A 26,071-nucleotide genomic window follows, 5' to 3' on the forward strand; every position below is an offset into this window, starting at 1 on the left:
ATCCACAGTTAACTCTACACCAAAGTATACTTAACAACATCGCTATAATCATTCCAATGGTCAATATAGGCTCTACACTACTTCATGGTTGGATAGTTAGAGGTAATGAGAGTACAAAGCAATAAGTACAGCAAACCAGTGAAGTAGTCTCTACATCAGGGGTGGAGAAACTTTTTAGTGCAGTGGCCAAAGATTTCCAAAAGAAAAGGTCTGCAGGCGGATCACAAGTTCTGACTCTTATGTTTGTGTAGATCTTGTATATATTTATGTATAATTCGATATACATTAATAAAGATAAGTTTAACACATTAAGTTAACACGTAACATCATTAACGCTACCACTGAATTTAGGACTTTATATTACTTATGTGGTATTCTTTATTTTTCAGCTAGAGTGTAGTGGGGTTTCAAGGGGGTGGTACAAACCTAGCAATATGTGTTTTATAGTGAAAACAAAATTTACATTCAAATGGCAAGTGCTGGACGATTTTCTGTTTGAGTTTAACCATTTTAAGTCGTATTGGAAATGCGACCTATGTTGCAAAGAGGCATACGAGTATTGAATAAATTTTATGATTGAAAAATTGACTATATTTTGTACATTCGAGTATGCCAGCCTATGGACAAGAGTATCCCAATAAGCCTATGTGATTGAAGGATGAGCTAGAAATAACAGCCAATCTGCACTGAGTTATGGAACCGGATGGAAGTAATTATTGAGTTATTGATGTCAGAGTTAGAATCAGCAAAAAACAAATCCCAACTGACTGACTAAATGTAAAATTACAATATACTACAAATTTAACAATTTTTGTCTGTACTAAAAATAAATCAGATCTAAGGGATTCTATGAAAGAGGATCGATCTGGTAGGGGCAACTCTGCTTCTAACAACAAAATGCAAATTATGGATTTGGGTTTTTTATTTAACTTCTTTTCTACAATATTTTTTTGATAAATTTTGTCAGGAAAAATTTTCAATCTTTCAAAATCTTTTATGTTGTAATTCACTTACATTTTGTATTTAAACATCTTTTTGTATTGTTTGAATATAAAACTTAAGTAAATTTAAAATATAACAAAGGGTCATTTCTTCTAAAATAACCATTTGCTAAGTTGGTTTAGATTTTTATTTTTTTCATTTTACTTTGATGTATTTTAGATTTCTGATCTGGGGAAAAAAGATATTCTTTCACAGTATTTTTATAGTTTATTTCTTTCACATACCCTTTAACTTTGCAGTCTTCTTTTTTGATAAAACCGATCCTTATTTTAAAATTTTATCTTTGTAAAATTGTTTCTAACTTCCTTGATAATGAGATAGCAATGGCCTTTAAACCCAAACTTAAGGTGCTAAGAAAAATCACCTGGTAGTTCACAATGGCCATATATGTTGGGTACTTTCAATCAATATAAGAAATATAGAATTTAATCAAAACAAATAGGGGTGCTGGAATCGGAGCTGGTGTAAAAAGAATTGACGAAGCAGAGTCAAAGGTTCTGTGTATCAAATCCGCAGCACTGCTCAGTGACTTAATATACACAATAACTAAGATGACAATATAACATGCTCGGGAAAAGACAAAATAGTCAAATCTAAAATGATGGTCAGACAATAGTGGTTAATCACAAAAAATTCATAGCAGTTGAACATCAAAAGGTCTTGTGGCTGAAAAAAATGATAGATGTAAAGCTAAAATTCTTTTTTTCTTTAATCTCACTATAGTGGAGGGCTCAATGCTTTTGACATACAGAAGTCCTAGAACATCATCATCATCATCATCATTTAACGTCTGCTTTCCATGCTAGCATGGGTTGGACGATTTGACTGAGGACTGGTGAGCCAGATGGCTAGACCAGGTTCCAATCTGATTTGGCAGAGTTTCTACGGCTGGATGCCCTTCCTAACGCCAACCACTCTGAGAGTGTAGTGGGTGCTTTTACATGCCACCGGCACGAAGGCCAGTCAGGAGGTACTGGCAACGGCCACGCTTGAAATGGTGTATTTTACGTGCTACCTGCACAGGAGCCAGTCCAGTGGCACAAGCAACGATCTTGCTCAAATGTCTTTTCACGTGCCACCGGCACAAGTACCGGGAAGGCGACGCTGGTAACGTGAAGTTACAAAATATCAACTGCTAAGATTAAAACGATGTATATTTATCATTGCTATCAAAATACTGGTTTCAAATTTTGGCACAAGGCCAGCAAGTTCAGGAGACACAGTAAGTCCAGTTGTATCAACTCCAGTACTCAACCGGTACTTATTTTGTCAACTCCAAAGTCAACCCTTCAGCAGAACTGGAACTCAGAACATAAACACAGGCAAAATGCTGCTAAGCATATTAACAATTCTGCTAGCTCACCACTTTAATTGCTATCAAAATATCAAAACTTTATTTGACATACAACACTAAGATATTACTGCAATGTTATTATCCAAGGACTGGCTCTTGTGCGGGTGGCACATAAAAGACACCATTTCGAGCGTGGCCGTTTTCGTGCGGGTGACACGTAAAAGCACCCACTACACTCTCTGAGTGGTTGGCGTTAGGAAGGGCATCCAGCTGTAGAAACTCTGCCAAATTAGATTGGAGCCTGGTGTTGCCATCCGGTTTCACCAGTCCTCAGTCAAATCGTCCAACCCATGCTAGCATGGAAAGCGGACGTTAAACGATGATGATGATGATGATGATGATACTTGATGCACATTTGAACTGGGGAACAAGCTACTCACTAGTTTATTACATTTTATAATGAAACATGGAACTGAAATATAATCTTTTCTACCCTAGGCACAAAACCCGAAATTTTGGGGGAGTAGGTCAGTTGATTAGATCAACCCCAGTATACAATTGGTATTTAATTTATCGACCCTGAAAGGATAAAAGGCAAAGTTAACCTTGGTGAATGTTAAGACTTCACCTAAGGTATTGCCAAGACCATTGCTATCAATCATAGATATTCTGGAGAGTGGGCATTGCACTGTAATTAAAGAAACAAAATACATCATGTCACTGAAATAAATGATCACTAAGAAATACAGCACTCACCATATAATCAATGTCATCCACACTAAAACGTTCTCGAAGGTTCCGAAATACCATAGGGCAGTATTCTTTGACTTTAAAATGGCTTGGCATATTCTCCCTAGAAGTAAATGACACAGAGAATGAATATATATTTATATTTTATTTGTACATACACACACATACACAAATGTGTATATATGAACAAAATGAAATTAAGTAAAAACAAAAAATGGCTTATGAAGTAATGTTTTCTTTTATAAATTTTTTTTTTAATGTTTCTTTAAATGCCATGAAATAAGAATGGTCTCTGTAAAATTTGAGTGCAGTCATGGAACATTATTTACCTTTATTTCAGTAGCATCCAGCACAGGATTTAAAACTCATTAAAAATAAAGAAAACAGATGTCTCTATTATTTTTTAAACCATTAAGTATTAACGTGAAGAAATAGCTATAGTGCCCCACAATGCTATAGTGAAATAAACGGCAGAGTAGTTAGTTAGGTAACCGTAATTATATCATAAAGCATAGTGTATTGGTTGTTATATATGGAATTGTATTAGAAAGCCACACAAATGATTGAAGTTTGTATATTATGAGTAAACTTCATTTTTAAAAATTGCTATATTATTCAGAGATTATAATAATTCTTACATATTTATCAAAATATGCGATATTCAGAAGTGTTGCTTATGGGACTATGGGTTTAGCACAATTCACAGAAAATTTCTGACAAGGGTTGTGACGAGAACACTTGTCACTGCAGAATTATGCAAATAATAGTTATATACACTTTACAATAATTTTGTATGAAATTAAAACGGAAGTTTTTTTTTTTTGTTTTTTTTTTTTTCTGTTTCATTATATTGCAAAAATTAAGTTTATTTGCCAGTCCACACACACAATTTTATATTTATATAAGGCCAGTTATGTAAAAGACAGGGTGAGTATATTTTCCTACAATTGGTCTTGGTATGTTCATTTTAAGTTATTTATTTTATCAATCCTCCATAGATGGAAGGTAAAATTGTTCCTGGTGGGATTTGAACTCAGAATGTAAAAAGATAGAAGTAAAATATTATAAAACAATATAATTATTGCAAAAATTAAGAAAAAAAGAAAATAATCACCCGCTACATTTTTTTTCAAATTTGAAAACTAATTTTCTTAGTTACTATCGAATTATGTAACAATACTAGTGCACAAACTATTTGCATTAGTCTAGTATAAAGCACACCATGCCAGAGAACCTTTGAATAGGTAAATATTGGTGAGCAGGATATATTAGGAAAAAAAAACTTGGATTGGTATACGTTGCAGAAAGATTATTTTGTGTTATACAGTACCAAAAAGCAGATACGGATAGAGAAGGAGAGTCGGGTAGGAAACCAAACAAATAAGTTTCATGGTTTAAAACAAAGATATCACAAGAGATATCATAATTATTCTATTTACTACCTACAGTAGTACTACTTCCTGCAAGGAAAATATGTTTTAAACAACTTCTTTTTTATTTTTTTTTTTTAAATATTAACAATCAGCATTTACATTGATGTTTCTGTTTAATAAATTGATTTATTCCAAAGCTTCCCAAAAAAATCCTTTATGTGCCATCAAATAACATCTGACTAAATACTCAATAGAAACACTACAAATTAAGTTATAACAAGAAAAAAATGATATTCTTAATTTTCAAAATTGGTGCAAGGAAGAAAAGTCTAAAGCCCCCCCCCCCCCCGCCTCCCCAGTGGGATTTGAAATAATAAGGCAGAGAATGTAAGATATTCAATCAACCTGATATTCTGTCATTTTACCACTGACAGAACAATTGCTAATTTAATAACAGGAAAAATATGTATAGAGCTCACCAATAGGCATTATAGGAATACTATTGAAATGTTAAATGAATGAAATAAAGCCAAACTTGCCTCAGACACATCATATATAATGTGATATATTGTCAAGACAAAGTTTGAAGGAAATTGAAGAGGAAAAAAGATTCAATAATGCTGAAACTTTTATATTCTCAGTTGAATATTTCCTTAGCCATTGTATTTCTTCTTGCAGGTCAATATCTATGAAATTAAATCCCTAAACTTGACTGGTCTCAGAAGATATATGCTTTTGCAGTTGACATCTTGTGAGTCATTTGAGGCTCAATGGTCAAAGCATATATCTTCTCAGTCCAGTCAACTTTAAGGATTCCCGCTCATGGACATTAAGCCTGGGAGAAGAAATGCAACAACTAAACATTCAGCTAAGAACATCACTATTGAATTTTATTTTTATTTTCTTTTCAAAACTTTGAGAAAAATAATTTTACACCAATCAATATATCAGATTATGTTGTAGAAAACAAAGTTATATTTCTAGGTTTTATTATTTCATTCTTAGCTGTCATAATATTTTGAGGGTCTGATAAGATAACCTTCCCAGAATATGGTTTTGGCGTTAACTCTTACATGGAAAATATTCCCCAACTTGAAGCTTCAAAAGATTTTTTTTTTTTTTTTATCTGATATCTTGAGATGGTTTTACATAAAGTGCTTTCTTTCAGCGATTGCATCAGTACAAACTAAATATTCTAGAACAAATAAGCACCAAAGCAAATTATGGTAGTAAAGATACAACAGAGAGATATCAAGGAACATACTGAAATTATGTTATAGTGGTGTACCAAACAAAAACTTTTCACAAGAACCCATGCACTTTGATTTAAAATAAAAGCAGATTGGTGCACTAAAACTAAGGAAATTCACACAATTTTGTTTGAAACAACAATGAATACTATTTTATTATGATCTTTTTTTAACCATGGCACAATACCTCCCGTTTACAGGAGAAATTTTAATCACTTGACATCTAGTATCCATTTAACTGACCCCAGGAAGATGAAATGCAAAATCAAAGGTAAGAGGCAAACTTTGAACTCAAACTGAAAGAAAACAAAATTAATTCTGAAAAAGTATTTAGTCCTATGTTTTTTCCATTTCTGCTACAACACCAATTACTATTGATTCTATTTTACCTTATTTTCCTCGTTTCCAATCAATGCAATTTCACTGACAATCAGACTATGATCATAAGTTTCAATATTAAATAGACTTCAGATCTTAAATACCAAAAACAAATCTGATATACTAGTGATGTGTATGCATCCATCTATACTATAATGTACCTATAAAACAATAAAATATTCTTACTATTTACCTAACATAAATTGCCCATATATACATATATATATATATATATATCTTTTTAAGGCAGATAATTCATTGCAATATAACAGAACTTTATCAAACGTAAATATTAGAACAAACAAACAACATGAAATACCAACACAAGGTGCAGTGCATAAAGCTGTGCATGGTCAGAACTACTAAACCAACAGAAGAAGTAAAGTTTTTAACAAACAGATAATAAGTATAAATGGCTCCAAAAGAATAGAATTCAGCTCAAATTTCAGTCGTATTGAACAAATGAGAGATACATGCTTTCAGAGATAAGACAGCAGTCTATTACAGGTGACATTCCTAGATGATGATTTGGAACAGGTTCCTGATAATAGAGATGCACTGGTTTAAGAAAACAGCATGGGCATAATGGCTTTGAATCTATGACATGAGTCAACTGTCTCACAAGATTGTCCACTTTTTCAACCTATCTTTACTATCAACTAGAACCCAACGAACCATTGAGAGCCTTTAGACAAACATTTGAAGCACAATAAATAGTAGCTTTATCTACCACAAATCTTACTCCACAATCTTACAAAAAACTAAAACACATTATATAATGTGTTTCTAGATACTAGAAAAATGGGTGGAATGGTCAAAATCCAAATGCCTATGATAATATATTTGCCTGGTCAAGGTTTATCCAGGACTAAACAACAACGGCAATGAAACAATGTTGTGCAACCTGCTAGAAGTAGCAGTAAATCTCATTCAAATCAACACCACTGTCTTAGATAATGTCGTCTTAGGTGTACCTTTAAAAAGATTGCATGGTTGGAACTGCAGTGCCTTTGATCAGAGATCAACTCAATGGGGGTTGACTTGGGGTTAAACTATGATTTGAAATGCGATGTACATCTTGAATGGTTTTTCTATTAAATCATGACTAACAATAACACTCCAGAGATTTTAAAATTAACAAAATATGCATAACCACGCGTGTGCACGCGCATGTGCACATTTGCGGAGAGGGAAATCATTTTAATGTATATGTGTACAAACTTAAATATACATTGTGTGTGTGTGTGTGTGTGTGTGTGCATGTGAAATCTCAAATGAGTAGTACATATGTGTATGCATGAAAGCAAGAATAAGTACAGTTAGAGAGTTGATGTGGGATGGGTCACAAATACATGGATTGTAAGTAAGAATTATTTAGAGTAACAGTGTTATAATGATTGACAAGATTAAAACACTTGAGTTGTAAACAGGAAAAAAAATAATTTCCCAGAAGAGATAACTACATGAAACCCTGCAAGCACATCATATTACAAATAACAACAGTTAATATCTAATGCAAATCAACTTCACACATTCATTTCTGCATAATGTCTGTAAAACCAGGTCAGCCCTTAAGTACGTCTGTGTGTGTGTATACACGTCCACAAGCATGCACACACATTCTTAGATATACATATACTCATCAAAAGTTTTCAATAACTTACTCTCTACAAGAATCTACACTGATCTTTGGAAACATGCTAGAGTGTTCCATTCTCAAGAAAAGGCAATCCCTCTGATCCTGTCAAATGATGGAGACAGACATTTAATAACGACATACTCCAATACCTATCCTTATGTTAGTACAGTTTCCATAATGTCAGACCCCATAGATACCTACTTTCCTGTGATACACACCATGGGTTCACTCATCAGAGAAATTCTGTGAAAAAAACACCATCCTTAGCAATTTCCAGCTATAATGAGCATGTGAATCACCAATCGAAGTTTCCACCCAATGGGCTCCAGCTAGGCCTTCATCTACTAACAGTTTACTATCACATGTGCTGGCACAGTTATTTCTGTCCCACTCAGTCAATTCCAATATACTTCCACATCTAGTTTTGCACTCTACCCTCTTCCTTTCGGATATGAACGACTTACTTGCTTTCATGTCCAACACACAAATGAATCAACCCTTCATTGCTCTCTAATCTTCCATAGTTATCTAGACATGTGATCTAGACACCACACACCAAAACTGCAACAATTCCATGATTGGTGACCTCAAAAACATCCTCCTAAGGGATCATGCCAGTCTTGTCTCTTTCATCAATAATAATAATAATAATAATAATAATAATAATAATCCTTTTTACTAAAGGCACGTAACTTGAAATTTGTGAGGAGAGGATAAGTCAATCACATCGACCCCAGTACTTGACATATTTTAATTTATCAACCCTGAAAGGATGAAAGGCAAAGTCGACCATGGCAGAATTTGAACTCAGAATATTTGGACAAAGGAAATACCACCAAGCATTTTGCTTGGCTTGATAACATAAGGCCTTAATATCTTTCCTGCCAAAAGAACATGCTAAAACATGACTAGGACTGCATCTTAAAGACTGGCCCTTTTCAGGAGCACAAAAAACTTCAGCCTCTAACAATACTGACATTTTACAAAGCTCAGTTGAGGCCTGCAATGGAGTCACTGCTCCCAGTTCTGATGCAATGTTACTGCTGCACACAGATATCCTAAACAGCATCCAGAGAAAGCCAATTTGCTGATTGGCATAAAATCACTCAGAAATACTGCAGCCTCTGGCCCACAGCTCACAAGTATGTTTCATTTTTCTGCTTTCTCTACTGCTATAATAATGACTTCTGTTTCTTGATGCTAGTTGTTTTTATGCTGCTGCTTCTGAGATGCCACCAACTTACTCTTCTGTCCTCCTCCTCATATTACCCATATTGTGTCCAACAACCTGGGCCACACACTATATATAAATACAAACAACGCAATATTTTCTATCAAACCACATTTTGCATGTAAATTATGTAAGTGGAGCAATACACTGTGTTGATAATAATTTTCACAGAGAACTATGAACCTCTTACACGTTACATTAATGTAATGTAGACAAAAGAATCACTACAATTATTCTCTACATCTTCCTAAATGAGACAATTTGTAAAACTGTTTGTACTCAGTTTATATTTTGAAATTCTTGTCATCATATAAGATTACTTCACAAGGATGTACACATGAAGGCTGTGAGTCACTGGCCAAGAGAGTTCATTACCAATGGAGCCAGACAACTTCTTGATGTTGTCTATTACATATTTTAAAGGATATTGTATCCAACTCATATAAGATGGTTCCATTTTGGGGCATTTTCCTTTAAACAACCAACATCTGGACTGTGTTACCACACTGATCAGAATCTTATGAGGAAATTTCCAGATAAATGTTTACTAAACTGCAAAGTCGGGAATATAAACACAGCTCATATAACCTTCTCACTAAATTACTTAATTGGTAATAAGAGGTAATTCATTCTGTACCTATCAAAGCCATATTTCTGATTTGTTTCATTGGTGGTGTTTTGCTCTTTAGAGCTTGGTGAGTGCACCAAACTTGAATAAAGTTTGGAAATAAATATACTAAATCTATTATAGTGGAAAGTAAGTAATATTCGGCACCTAAGTATTTTTGAAACTCGCTCTGTCTACAGTGACCGAGGACAGTTTACATTTAATGTAGTTCTTAAAATCTAAACAAACCAATGCTGAAAACACTGGTTCTGGCTGAGCACACTTGCAATCAATGATATTACAACTATGACCATCCAGATTCCCCACTTACACCAGACATATTTGAAAGATATTTGCCTGTTATTTCTCAGCAGACTAACTGCTCACATAGAAGTTCTTTCCCAGCATGTTCTACATGTAGTTGTACTACTACATAGTATCAAAGACATAGAGACAGATCATAACATCTCATCATGTAACATTAATATAATCTTAATTCAGAGATAACAATAACAATATTTAATATCAGGATTTTAAAATTTTGCACTTTTCATATTTGATAACTGACCTGTCCTTATCATAGGCGCAACGACAGCTTTTGTAAGCCACTCTTTAAATGACTTTCCCTTGTAGTTATAATATGCAAACTTTTTACCCTTATTTAGGCTTTCAAAGTGAATTTTTTCTGTCATACTGGTGATAAATGCCAAAGTTATGGAGAGAGAAAAAAAGAATCAAATGCAAATTTTTTTCTCCAATTATAATTATTCAGTTTTATGTCCATTAAAATTAACTTTGAAGAAGCTCAAAATTTAAACTTCTTTTATGTATCACACATAGAAAAAATATGTGATGTTTTTATCGCTAAATAAAAGGAACAAAAAAATGTACTTGAGATAGTCCATGTGGCAAGAGAATATAGGTAGGTAAAGCTAAAAATACATTAATATAATTAATTCACCACCGCCAACATACCTTTGTTGGAACATAAATATCTACAGAATATACCATATAACTTTGATAACTTTTGATAGGTTGCAGCCAGTATAGGCACAGGTCATGTCTAACTTAATAGCACCAAAAAAATAGGAAGATAAATATCTAAAAAAAAAAAAAAAAAATTACAAATCAAACTATACTAATATAGTTTCCTTAAGCTGCAGGTAATAAATCTTGCTTCATCATCTCTGCCATCTCATTCAGATAGCAATAAAACAGAAATTTCCTCATTAGTTTAAAATAAATAAGTAAATAAATAAAACCTGTTTCCTAAACACTTCAAAATGTCAATGACAACAGACATCAGCAACATATCAAAATTCTACAACCAGGAAAATGAGCTGCAATTTCACACGCACACGCACACACACACACACACATACGCGCGCGCATGCACACACCACTCCAGTTTCTTTTTCAGCAAACTATTTTGGTTTCCTTAAATCCTGAAAACAAAAGCCACAGATTTTCAAATGAGTTGTATTGCAAGCTATCTCCTGGCAAATTATTTTAGCTTTTTTCAATTCCTGAAAACAATAAGAAAATCAAGGGACATTCTTTATTATCCATGTTACTTTCTATTTATGAATTTCTTTTGAATTTACTTAATAATTCCTCTGCTTGTTTCCATGTCACTTCTCTCATTACTTAGATGAGACAGAGAGAAATCATTTACTCTGTACTCCCTAAAATCAAAATCAACTTGGTGTTGTTTCTTGTGATCATTAACAATCTGTTCCACAATTATTACCTTACTAAGTTTGCTAACCCCTCTAGGAAACAAATCTGAACCCATTTTATAGGCATATAAAGTAGAATCATTTGACATTGCTATTGACACCTTGAATCTCCATAACAACATAGTTTTTCTTAGCAAATGAAACTATTTTTAACTCTTTCAAATCTGCAATGCTGTTCATACATTATAGTTTCTATTTCAGTTATAGCTGCAATGTATACTAACAAAATAACGAATAAATAATTTGGGGCAAAAATATTCTAGCTTTCACCAAGACTGATAAATATAATTAACACAGTAAACATCAATTACATTTCAAATGCAACAGTATTTATATATTTATTTTCCCAAAGTAGGAACACAGGGTTTAGATCCAATTTAAGAGGGGAAGACAGCTGATGTTATTCTATTTTGTACTAATTAATACTATCTGCTTCTGTATATTTATGACTTCTTATTTACACTGTTACACTGAGTAATAACAAGTATTTTAACCACACATTTTACGTTGCATATGATGATGATGATACAAATACACATAGATATGCAATCATATATACCCAACCTTCACACACATCTACACAGGTAAGCATATACACACAGAAGCACACATACACACAAAGATTAAAACACACACACACACACACACATCAATTTTCTTAAACTAATCTTATTTACATATTGCTTGCCATAATTTAATTTAAATATTTCAAATTTCATTCATTTTGTTAACAAGCTACTTTTCACACCAAGTTGGTTCCCCAACACCACTTAAATACTTCTATATTTTTTTACCAAATATTTTTATATTTTTCCAAAACTTCCATTATGCCATTCAGTGTTATTACAAAGAAGTCAATCAAATAAATATGAAGGACAATTCTACAAAAATGGCAAACAAGTGCAACTAAAGTTCTGTAATTAGCAATACTTAAAACAGCCAATTAACAAGTAAATTCAGATGTGACTTTTACTACTAATGTATTATTTATCACAAAACACAATCACTATTAGTTAGCTGTCTTGCAGCTGAAATTAAAAAAAGTAACTTGTTCTCATTGTTTTATGACCACAGATCAACAGTCTTTTCAAGTGGCAAACTTTTCTACATTCTATCCATCACTTTTGCATCTTGTCAATTGGTGAATTTTCTTTTTGACAACTAATGAGTATTTCTGGTCACTATTTCCATACTTCTTTTTAAGATTTAATGTGATAGTGTTAAAAAGTTCTGCTTAATAAAGATGGAGTATATGTGGCCAAGTGGTTAAGGTGTTAGGCTCCTGATCTTAAGGTCATGGGTTCAACTCTTGGCTTCTGGTAGCATGTTCATGAGTAAGGTACTGCATTTCATATTGTTCTTGTCTACTCAGCTGAAAATCAATATTAGTTAACTTACTGGTGCAAATCCTTCCAGTAGTCAAATCATCAATGTTCTGCTGGGTCAAGAGTAGGAGAGTCAAGAGTAGAAGAGTCAAGAGTAGAAGAGTCAAGAGGGTTTTTGCTTCTTTGAATCCAAGTTACCCCCACTCTGCAACAATTTTAAAATCTTCTCAGTTCAGCAAAGATGTCAACTTAGTCTCTTTGCCTTTATTAATATGCTTGTAAGCATACACAAAAGCAAGGATAGGCCAGTATAAATTATAAGGTACTGCTGTACTCTCCCTTAATCTCTAAAAATATTTCAAAAACCAAAAGCCCTGTAGCAAATTTCATGTTTGGGTTAAACACCTGTTGAAGAATATCTTTGTCTTAAAAAGTCCATTTGCTTTCCTTCGTTGTTAGTCTGTGATTGAGAGTCACTGTTCAATTGTACTTTGGCAGAGTAGACTAAATAAAAAAAAAGAACCTTAATTATTGAGATTTTGAGAATCAGAAAGATTAAACTCAAAGCAATAATATTTGAAACTTTAGCTTCATAATTATAACTCAATGGTCAGCATTAAGTAATCATTTTACCTTCTTTATATTGAAGATTTTGCATTTAAATGTTCACACACACACACACACACACACACACACACACACACAAACAAACATGCATAATTTCAAGTGTATGAACAGGGAAATCTCCAACTCCTTGTGCTGTTTCATCTAGGGACTGTGGGGGATAGAAATCACTTCTCTAACATCATGTGGATCATTCTTGATAGGGGTCTTACTTACCTTGAGTTTGTAATTGCCAATTCTGCCACAGTCAGAAATTGCACGTACTCAACTAGCTTGAAGTATCGCAACTGACCTAATCTGTTGCTATCAGAAGAATACCCTCTTAGGTAATTTCAAGTCACTAACCAATGATAAGTTGAATAGAGTACCCCAGGCCCGGCTGGCCCATGCACAATGGCAGGGTGAGTAATTCCTGCTACCTGTAAAGGCCATTCTGGTCATGCAAACTCATACATAACCTGAAACCATCAAATTGGTTACTTCCCCACTTGATAACTGTTGTCACTGAAGTTCTACATTCTACAAAGTGCTAACTAATTGATGCAAACATCTTGCTTGCTCTGCTAAGTGAAGCATCTAATGTAAAAACTGAAGTAGCTGAAATATCACATCCACCAAATGTTGTCTGACACCAGCATCCTTGCTGCTCTACCACATGAGGAATCCCACTAAGATAGTTAAAACACCTGTGGAACCTGAACTGACCAAATGGAGGCCCTCATCAACAAGCCATTTAAAATTCTTTTTCACACCAATGAAGCATAGACAAATGTAGATATAGTTAAACACTCACACATACATGCAAATACACAAACATACAAGTAATCACAAGCAGGGTGTTCAGGCTAAAAATTTTTTTTTTTTTTTTACATCTTTTTTTTTTTTCAGGAACAGTTAAAGTTGCAGTTGAGAAAAAGTTAGCTGACATGGAGGACTGTAAGCCACCTGGATAAGAGTCAGCTGTATCATAAGTTGCACAAGGTATCAAAATGCCAACATGATGACTGCTGCTCAATGTTTTGTGGAAACAGTAAAAGGTGTAGGACATGATATGGACATCATGAAAACCAAGTCACTCCAAAATGTGATGGACTTGAGTGCGTCTCCAGTGAGGGTGATGTCATGCAACCCCACATCTTTCAACAGCGACTTAGGTTCAATCAGATAGTTATGTGAATCTGCTGGGAACTGTGATCAAATCCTAGCTGGAGAGGGTTGCTGCCGGAAAACCATATTTGTAGCAGCAGGATTTGGCTGAGAAATACACCAACTACTCTGCCTGCATTACCAAGGCCAAACCGATGGCCAAGATCAAGGAGGTTTATGAAGATCTTGCCAGGGACACAGTGAGGAATGCCTGAACCAGGTTCCAGAGCTGTGTTCAAGCTGTGGTGGTAGTTGAAGGCAGCTACTTTGATTAAACTTATTTCCCAGTCATAATCTGGTTGATATATTTTGATTTCTTAAAATACTTCTATTTTTGAATGGGATACTGTGTTTTCTTTTCCTTTTATGCACACAATCAAATTTTGCCTGAACACCTTGATATACATGCAATCGTAATTCACATGTATACACACACACACACACACACACACATACACATACATATATATCCTACATCATCATCATTATACATGTACACATACACATATCCTACATCATCACCATCAATATACATATGTATACACACAAGTATACACACACAAATGAACATACATAATACACATACAGTGTGTATGTGTAGAGCCAAAAAAGCTAAGTGATGCAGGTGGAGAGGCTGGTGAAGGGAAACAGCAGAGAAATATACCAAGCAGTTAGTAGAAAAGCTAAATACCAGGTGTACTTAGAAAGGGGTGAATCAGAAGGTAAGAGGTTTGCCAATGTTCTGCAGCACTAGGAGTGAAATGTCCTGGATTGCAAGGCAATGTATTAGAGGCAATGAAGAGATACCATAGTGAGGAAGTGTGTACAGAACGATAACAGCACACTTACTCGGACATTGAAAAGTAAGAGGAATCAAAGTGCTATGATGAAAGGCTGCTGCATGAAGAGGATGCATGGAAGAGAGAGGGTTTTTCCCAGCCTAGATGCAACAGATCAGAAACCAACCAGTCAAGTTGATTGTAGTATGATAGATAGAAGTTGTTATGAAAGCTGAGAAGGAACTTGGTCTAAAAGGAATCATTGCAGAGATGCTTAAAATGTCTGGCAGAGTAGGGTTCAGGCTAATCATACAGAGTCAGTCAGATAGTGGAGGATGGGTTTTATAAACAAATAACTGGTGTAGCAGTTTCATTGTAAACTGTTATAAGAACAAAGAAAATGCATTAGAACTAACAAAAAAAAAAAAGCTGCAAAAGTATAAAATTGTTGGACCAAGTTATTTAAGTTGCATAAAGAGTTACAGCTCAATTGCTTAAAATGAGAATTTGCCTATATGGGATGCAGGAAGATGTACTATTGATGCCATCTTGCTTGTGAAACAACAGCAGATAAACAGGAGCAAGCTGCTGTGCCTAGTATTAATTGACATGAAGGCCTTTGCTAACTGTCTCTATGATTACGACCAGATGGTCACTGAGAAAGTGAGGAATAGATAAATGGCATGTAAGGACTGTACAAGCCATGCACAAAGGTCTAGTCAGTAAAGTGAAAGTCAGTACTGAATACACCAACAAATTCAGCCTGCAGATAAGAGTACACCAGGGCACAGATCTCAATTCCCGTCATACTGCTCCAGGTCGCAATCGAGTAGTTCAAGACCAGCTAATCATGAGAACTCCAACATGAAGACCTAGTCCTTATAGTTAAATCTGTAGTGGGACGAAAGGCAAAATTCTTGATGTGAAAGCATAACCTAGAAAAGGGAGACTGCAAAATAAATTTAGCAAAGAAGACAGATTTCTTCGGTCAAGGAAATGCTCTTGTTTGATACAGCAAAAAGAAATGGGAAGAAATGCCATATGCTGTGCCCAGTCTAAATTATGGTATTAGTGGAATCACAAAAGTTAATGAAGGGAAGTTTTATTTTTATATGTGGCAGATGACAAGGACAATAAGACCACAAGGCAAATAAAATCTCTCAAATAACCAGGAAACTCCCTAGAAATAGTTGATAGCTTTTGATGCTCAAGTGGCCTAATTAGCAGTGGAAACAGATCTTTGTGTACAAACTGTATAGCTGCATGGTAGCGAGAAAGGAGTCTTGAATGCAGAGGATTTACAAAGGCTAGAAAGAAACGAAGTAAGCATGCTCCATCGGATGTGTAATGTTAGAGTGAATGAAGGCTGGAGTACAAATGAACTGAGAGAAAAACTGGATATTAAAGGTATCAGACGTGATATGCAAGAGAGAAGACTATGTCGATATGGGCAATATGATGCATAATATATAGCTGCATTATAAAGGGCCAAGTGTTTGAAATGAACAGAAGAGGGAGACCAAATCATCGGACAAGGTAGTGAAGACTAACCTCGAGACGATGTGTCTCACCAGGGAGTTGACTAAAAACCATGTTGATTGGTGACATTCACCCACTTAAGTATAACAAATCAAATGGTTAATAGCAGAAGTGATGGAGGCTGGGAGACGTATGTGCGCACGCACATATTTGGGCCTATTATCCAATATGTCCTTGTCAAAACTCCCCTCCTCTTGCCTCTCTGATACCCTCTTATCTTCCTCTCTGTAGACTATATTATGCTGCTAGTGTTAGTCAAGTTACCTGGTACTCCCTATCAGTAACCTTTCCATACTTCTTGTTATTATTCCCTTAACAGCTGTCACACCATTGTTCACTTCTACCACTATCCATCACTTTCTACCATACTTTGAGGACAATGTATTATTCTGTTTCTACCACCATACTTTTGCTATCTTCACACATACGTACATCATGGTTCTTCTCTCACTGATCCTTCTTCAGGCCACACTTTCAGTTATTTGAGTAAACAAACGCATCATATATCAGTAGAGTTTCTTCAGTTTTAAAAGATACAAGGTAGCCTCACTCTGTGCCGGTGCCTTAATAAAATACATTTGTGACACTGTGTAAAATGGCTGGTGATTGAATGAACAGAGATAATGTAGGGTTGAGAGGACCACCCTTTAGTCTTGGCAAGGGCAAGACAACTTCTGTAATGCAGGTGCCACTATATATATATATATATATATATATATATATATATATATATATATATATATATATATATATATATATATATATATAAGAATTTTACATTTAAGATGATTCCCATGCTTTCCCTGATGAGAAGGTTACAATTTTAATATCAAAGATCCCTATGGATCACACAGGTTGTAATCCTTTGAAACATATGTAGGAATAAAGTATGCAATTATAACATACGTTTTCTCCATTCCTTAAATTCTTAAATATACTCAAATACCCAAAATTTCAAGGAGTTCCTGCCTTAAAAACAGGAACTAAACCAGTTATTTTGTGTTCTTTGCTACATTGGTTTCTATTAACCCATTTATTCTATCAGAAGAATTTTTATTCATTAAGATAGAAGAAATACACATAATTAAATATATATATATATATATATATATATATATATATATATATATATATATATATATATATATATACATACATACTCACATAATGCATATGTGTATACATGAATGTTGACATTTCCGACTGCATGAAGTCGTTCAAACAAAAAGCAGTGAAGTCATATTTACAATCCCCATGAACAATAATCCTTTAGCTCTACATTTTCAAAGTCTAGTGGGATAGAAATACCTACTTAACAAACAGGTAAAAGCTGATGACAAGAAGGATAATCAGTCGTAAAATGCTGCCTTAAATAAGTACCTGTCCAACCCATGCTAGCAAAGAGAACAAAATGGATATAAAAATGAACACAGTGAATTTAATAATTCTTATTATTAATAGTGACTGTTTACTCCAATGTTTTGCTAATATAGGCATCTGAAAATAGTGTTTGCGGAGATGAAATTTTCCTTATATAGTTGTAATTGTTGTCAGGGGGTAGTGGGTTGAAGTGGTAACAAAGAGAGGGGGGAGAAAAAGAGAAAGTTTTGATTTCGGCATAACTAAAAGGAAATGAAGAAAGGAGGTGGGGGAGAACATATTTAATATGTTTAGTCATGTTGGTAATATTCTTTAGTATTGACTGTTAAGATGAAGGTCATTGATACAAAGTTATTTTGTACATGGCTGATTTTATTTACAGAAAAAATATTTTTTTTTTTTTAGTATGCATATATACATAGAAATATAAGGTCATCTAACAAACTCCTAAATACAGATATATATACTCATATTTAGAAGTGGGGGGGGGGGGGGTAATATAACAAGATTCAGTTCAATAAGGTACTTAAAGTTGAGGCAGCTGGTTAAATTCACCTATTTTTAACATATATATATATATATATATATATATATATATATATATATATATATATATATATATTATTATAAGATCTGGTAATTAGTCATATATTAATATATTAATTAATATCGATTAATTATCAGGGGGCCAGCACATTTAAAGAATCAAAGAGATATATATATAGGCGCAGGAGTGGCAGTGTGTTAAGAAGCTTGCTTCCCAACCACATGGTTCTGGGTTCAGTCTCACTGCGTGGCACCTTGGGCAAGTGTATTCTACTATAGCCCCAGGCCAATCAAACAACCAAAGCCTTGTGAGTGGATTTGGTAGATGGAAACTGAAAGAAGCCCATCATGTGTGTGTGTGTGTGTGTGTGTGTGTGTGTCACCACCACCACCACCATCGCTTGACTGATGTTGGTGTCGATTTGTTCAACTAAAGGCAGTGCTCCAGCATGGCCGCAGTCAAATAACTGAAACAAAAGAATAAAAGAACACACACACACGTACTTATACACCCATAAATAACTATACATATACCCATATACAAATTGTGTTGTATATGGGTATATTTCCGCTAGCTATTTCTGTATATCTACCATCTATGTACTATTTTTCAGTTACCCACCTCTTATGCACCCAAGTTCACATTGGTTATGTTATATGGAATTCCTACCAACTCATTTTCTGCTTATCAAGTGTGGACACTTCCCACAAGGCAGAATAGCCCCATTTTCTTTCATAACAAAATAATTGGCCTTTGCTACATTTACTAATTACAAGGTTTTTTCAATTTGGAACTTTGCATCCATATTTTGGATTCTCTAAATCTTAATAAGATTCACCTATGAAGACTAGGGACAACTGATCTTAAACTCATCTGTTATGACTTGGAGAAGTATAATACACAGGGCTGGGGTACAAACCATGTCTTGACTGACATATTCCTATGCCCTGCTTGTTCAAGGTAATGTGGTCAATAGCAGAGAATGATGGAAGCAGGGCAAGGAATGTGCAAGTGAAAGGACTGAAAGTATGATAGGATAAACACAGCAATTGCAATGTAGTTGAAATGATGAGAAAGTGACAGAGCTGGGGGTGAGTAATGGAAGAGAGACAATAGCAGCAGCTAAAGGTTTGCTGGTAGGAGAGATATGTTTAATAATATTTTAATGCCATTAATATATTTTTTTGCTTATACAATACTGCATTTCAGAGACTTTAGCCTTGTAGTGTATTGAATAAGAGAATGGGAGTCCTGCATGAAATAAAAAATTTATAAGTTCAATCCCAGTCTGAGCACCTATTTATAAACATAGCAAATATGGCATCTGACATTGAACTTTATTTTACACCATGGGAAAGATAGGTTTAACAATATCATAAGTATTCCATTAAAAACATTTTCAGCAATTTCAGCTCTGGAATACTGGTTAAGTTATTTTTACCCCATTTTTACTGAACATATGTGAAATCATTTTCAAAACCAAAGGAAATTCAACAGTTAACTCATTAACTGCTATGTGCCAGAATACAAAAGTTAGTGAAGTTCACCTTTAATTATTCTTTAAACGGAGATTTAAAGATAACATTTCAAGGAGAGAAAAAGTTGAAGCTTTTTTTTTTTTTTTTTTTTTTTTTTTTTTTTGGTTATATACAAAAAAACAAATAGATTATCAAAAAAGAAGAGATACAAACTCATGTTAGTGATTCAGAGATAAAGCATTATCTGAAGAGAAAACCAATAGAAAACTAGCATTCAACTTACCAGAATATTGTATTACATGCCAAAGTGCTGTAATTGGAAACATAACACAGCAAAAGGGAAAATACATTCAGTATTTAAAACAATGGCATATTAAAACCAGCTCATTAAAATATTTTATAATTTTCCATAATCTCTTAAGGAAGATATAAAAGTTAAGTAACTTTACATATCTAGGGTAAATCATAATATTCTCTTATACAGACAAAATCAGTTAATTTATTCAGTGAATGGGTAGTAATAAGATTGTTGCTGAATATTGTAGAAACGCTCAGTTTTGTCTGACCAATTATCCACACTAAAAGAGTTTTCTGCTGGTGCCATCAGATAGTAAATATTACAAGGCAAAAGCTCTACAAAGTAATTTTACATGTACTGGAACACTTATCACTCAAAATCTAAACCAGTCTTCCTTTTTGTTTTTTTTTCTTTTCTTTTTTTTTAGCCCATTTGGAAAGGACAGGGAGCAAGGTCTCTAAGACTGGTGGGAGAAATAAAGGAAGTTATCCTCAAAACCAGACTGGGTTGCACCAGAATGAATTTTATTGAAGAAACCCAAGGGCCAAGTGATTGTATTAAACTAGGCAACGGACTAAGTCTACCACCTGAGAACTCAGAGGGCAAAGAACTAAAACTACCACAAGGCATCTCATCCAATGCTCTGACAATTTTGTCAATCCATTGTCTTACACTGATACTTTATTTCATAAATGCTGACAAAGATGAAAGGGAAAGTTGATCACAGTGGGATTTGAGCTCAGAGCATTGAACTTATACCACAAAGCATTTTACTCTATGCTCTAGCAACTACTAAGTTACATATACTAATAATATTTCTAACCGATTAATTATCTGAATATGTTTCTTTTTATGTTGATTTCTTAGTATTTTTTCACAGGCCTTTTATATCTTGTGTTTTAAAAAAAAAGTTAACTGCCAAAATAATAGTTTTTAATAATTTTGTTCTAACAATCATTTCTACAGACTATTCTTAAGTCTTGATTGATAGCAAGTATGAATGACAACTAATCACACAATTGTAATGAGAAATTTCAAACAAATTATGATGATGGATAGAAAACACTACATGGTAAATTGAAATTCGCTAAATGTGCTTCTCCAACTAAAAACAATTTTCTTCGATCGCTTGGCTCAATTTAATGAAGACAAAAAAATAATGAATGACTATATGAGAAGAGTATTAAAGAGACAAACATTTATTTACACACAGTTGCAATGAAGAAATTACTGTAAGTCATTAGTAAAGGTAGATAATATAAAAACTAACTTTTCCAAAACACATCTTAGATGTGCATAAACAATATACAACTTGAAACACAGTTTGTCCAAGAAAAGATACATAAAGTATAAAAGTTAATTACCATTTTCCTCACTGACATGAGACAGCATACAAAGTCCTCCATCCATGCTGGCATGGGTTGGATGGTTTGACAGGAGCTGGAGTATCAAAAGATTGTGCCGAGCTCTACAGTCAGCTTTGGCATGGCTTTTATGGCTGGATATCCAGCTGTGGCTATTTTACTTAACTAAAATGACTTGTGGTTATAAGAAAGACAATGTCAACAAGGAGAATTACCAACTTGCAGATATCTCTAATCAAAAAAACAAAAGCCAAGCAGTTGACTCTATGTCAGGTATATGTGAGGTAAACAAAATACTGATTGCTCTGTATCCCAACAACACTTTTACTATAGAAATTCAGTAACCAAAATGTAAATGAAAATTGTAAACCATCATAAATGACAACTTTAGATACACAGATGTGTTTGTCTTTTTTCACATCATTCCAGAGATACACTGGTCAGTCATTCAATTGACTATATTCCTGCTCACAAATGCGTGGCCTTATGTAAGCCAATCTAGAAAGCCCTTGTTAATAAAAGCCATCTAAATATCATCTCAAAGATATAAAAGTGCAATAATGAGTTTTTTAAATGCTACATTTTCTTATTTGAATCCCCATAAGGGAAATGGTTATAACCTAATAGGATACGGGGAAGACAAAAAGTGAAATTGTGTTAGAGAGACATAAGTACAGTAAGTTATTTACTTTACAGTGTAGGTGATTAGATTAACATGGTAAACATAAGAATTCCAGAGAGGAGGTTATAAATCTGAAGAGAAACTATTGTGCATATAATTTGGCAGACTACTCTTTGTTATTTTTGTATAACTAAGCTAGTCACATATACTTTGTGTATTTGTGGTTACCTGTGCTTACATAAAAATAACTTCTCTAAGCTATAAGTTATTTATTGACTCTAAAGAGAAAACCCAGACTTTCTATTGCATGCATCTTTTGGCTATGCTGAATATGAATTATTGCATCAAGTAGTTTAGTACCAAAATCAAAAGTGAAAGGCTGCTCACATTCACCTCTTTTTTTATATTGTCTTTGTGATGCAAGATTCATCAAATACATAAAAGAGCCTTACACCCTTACACACATACAAATCCATCATCTAGATTTAGAGACCACTGAGGTCAAGAGAGCCCACTTATCTGTGTTACATGTAAAATAGCTGAAGAAACAGAATGTTATATCAATCTGAGCAAAATTAAAAATTCAAAACTCTACTGAAAATGTTAATATCACAGATGAGAGTATATAAAGCCCACCATACTCATTAAGTACTCATCTTGGATTCAAATTTGATTGTTTACTATGAGCCAACTTAATTCAATTAACTTTCATGCAATAAACATCCTATCACTGAGTATAATGTTACTTGTGTAATCAGGATGTAGTTCCTGCACTTAAGAGTTACATACATAATTTGAATAAGCTGGTAATATTTTTACAGTCTAGACCAGCGTTCCTTTTTTTTTTTTTGTGCTTTTTTTGCAAATTTTCAATAACACCCACTGTGGGGCAATGGAGAAAATGAATGGAGTATTTGCATGGAGCAGTGAGAGTGTTTAAAGGCAATGAAGCCTGGACTGTATCAAGAAAGATGGAACAGTGCTTTGAAAAGTATGTTTATACATTTTGTAATTAGATATTTTTACACTTCGTTAGTATCAAAATCTAAAACAAAATAATAACTAAATGAAACCAACATCTGTTGTGCAGGAAAAATATTCTACTAGCCAGGTCCCATCACCAACCAACAACTGAAAGCTGTTTATAATCAGAAATGGTGAAGAACATTTGGTTAAACTTCCCCAATGAAAAACGTCTGAACGTTACATAACATGACCAACTTGGTGAACAGAGGTATGGGGTAGGCTGAAAAGTTCATTTGCTAACTATGAAGGAGTGATGCTAGAGCTGCAAAATCTTGCATGCATTAAATTCAGCTATTCTTATTAATAACTGCTACATTTTTTTCCATGTAAACTGACATCAAAGAACACATCCGTAGCGACTTTTCTTGAAAATCAACAAAAATTAGCATCATGGTATTATCAAGTACCTGCAGAAAAAAGGTTTAGCTCCCAAGAACATTCATGCTGGCATGGTAGCTACATTAGGGGATGACATTCCAGCTTTATCAACAATGCAAAAGAGGGTAGCTGAATTTAGGAAAGGAATGGAAAGTCTTGAGGATGACCCAAGGTCTAGACATCATACAATTGCCACCACCAAAGAAAACATTGATCGCATTCACCATATGGTGATGAATGACAGGCAAGTGAATATAAATCAAATAGCCAATGCTATTAGCATATCTCGTGAGAGAGTTGAGAATATTCTGTACAATGAACTTGGAATGATAAAGGTTTCTGCTAGGTGGGTGCCATGTCTCCTGACACCAGATTGATCACATCTGACATTGTTTCAGGCAGATCAAGCTGGTTTCCTTCAATGTTTCCTAAACCAGGATGAGTGTTGGCTTTGTCACTTTGAGCCAGAGACAAAGTAACAGTCCATACAGTAGAAACACCCCTCTTCACCTGCACCAAAGAAGGCCAACGTCATTTCATCTACAGGGAAGATGAGGACCTCAGTTTTTTTGGAATGCAAAAGGCATTGTGTTTATTGACTATATTCAAAAGGGCCATACCATCAATGGAGAGTACTATGGCAACTTGCTGAAGCAGATATAAAAGGCTCTAAGATCAAACACCCAGAAAAACTGACAAAAGGGATCTTGTTTCGTCAGGACAATGATCGAGCATGCAAGTCCTTGCTTTTAATGGCTTTTGTGAATGATTGTGGTTTTGAACTGTTTAATCACCCGCCACTATTCTTCTCTGATTTGGCCCCATCTGACTATCATCTGTTCCCCAAGAAAAAAACATTTTGCTGAGAACCAGTATCACAGTGATGATGACATCATATCTGCTCTGATGACATTTTTTTTACCAAAAGGACGGAAGCTTCTTCACCAATGGGATTGAAGCACTGCAACACTACTGAAAGAAACATGTGGACCACAAGGGGCACTGTGTTAAAAAATAATCCTTATTTGGTCACATTCCATGAGAGCATCTTGAGCAGCCTATGAACTTTTCAGCTGACCCTCGTATATCTTAACATACTTGTATTTCATTTCAGTTTTTCTATTTGCCTATGTTTATACATAATCTGAAGATTTTAACTTAAATTCACTAACTGTTCAAAACATGCATCCAGAGAAACTGGAAAAGGAGAAATGAAAAGAAAAATCATTATAAGCAATATAGAAGATGATATTTCAATTCCATATTTCACATTAAAGACAAAATAGATGATGGCTTTTCAGAAATACAAATCAAAACACTAAACTTTAACTGAATTTGAACTTTTATACTATGTTTTATATTAAATGATAATGTTTGCTTCTCCATAAGAAAAACGGTAGACTATTTTATTATTCTGCTAAACAATAAGAAAATGAAGAGGATATGTTATGTGAACGATAAAATAACTTTAGTTAGGGGGCACTGATAATTTTATAAGATCAAACAGAAGCATTTAAAGGGGAAAATGGCTGACAATCACTCATCTAGACAGTTTAATCCCCTCACAGAATTGAGCAAGATAGGTTCAAAAGTAATAGCTAAGTTTGGACAAATTGTATTCATCCAGTTAAATTTTTTAGTTCTCACTAGTGGACAACTCATAAGTGATGGTTTATTATTCTTATGATTAAGACTTAAACAATCTCAACTCTACACTTCAGACTACAGAGGTTTGTATATATTTTCATATTACTGCTGAAGTAACAGTTTACATAACCTACATAGAAACTTCAAAAGCTAACAAAGCTTAAATAAAAAGTTTACAACACCCAAATATATATGTTTAAAACATATGTAGGCATGCTATGGAATGATTCTTGGCAATATAGACCAATTTTTCAGCAGCACAGCATATCAAACTTATAGCAGTTCTTGGTTTGTTAATGCTAGTCAGAATTTGCCTAATTCTGCTACTTAGCCAAATAATGATAGTTTAGAGTTTTATTGAAAAAAACATTCTACTTAGCTTACAGCTTATTCATAATAATTTACATAGTGATATTAGTTTAACAATTGTTTAAAAAAATTATATCAAAAACAGCAGCACTAGAACTAAAACTGCTACATTGATACAGCGGCCATTTTTAACAATTGTTCAACTACACTGTATATGTAAGTTTAACTACCTTGTAAGCTAAGCAGAATGTTTTTAATGTAGCTGTAAGCCGTGATCACTTGGCAGAATGACAAGATTAGCCAAAGTCTGACAATAATTAATCAATCAGAAATTATGATCACTTCA

At 34.0% G+C, this 26,071-nt stretch overlaps 1 protein-coding gene across 2 annotated transcripts in view; it reads right to left on the minus strand.

The window, feature by feature from the left end:
* LOC106871327 (phosphatidylinositol 5-phosphate 4-kinase type-2 alpha) overlaps positions 1 to 26,071 on the minus strand; it is a 114,213-nt gene that overhangs the window by 17,832 nt on the left and 70,310 nt on the right. The window contains exons 3-4 of one of the 2 annotated variants that reach the window (XM_089358917.1): positions 20,365 to 20,391; positions 3,053 to 3,149 (exon numbers count right to left, since the gene is read on the minus strand). In XM_089358917.1, the coding sequence (XP_089215043.1) occupies positions 3,053 to 3,149; positions 20,365 to 20,391 (124 nt within the window). The remainder of the gene's footprint in view (positions 1 to 3,052; positions 3,150 to 20,364; positions 20,392 to 26,071) is intronic. The other variant, XM_089358918.1, reaches the window with a different exon arrangement.

Source organism: Octopus bimaculoides, chromosome 10 (genome assembly GCF_046866305.1).
Source record: "Octopus bimaculoides isolate indiv1 chromosome 10, ASM4686630v1, whole genome shotgun sequence".
NCBI lineage: Eukaryota > Metazoa > Mollusca > Cephalopoda > Octopoda > Octopodidae > Octopus > Octopus bimaculoides.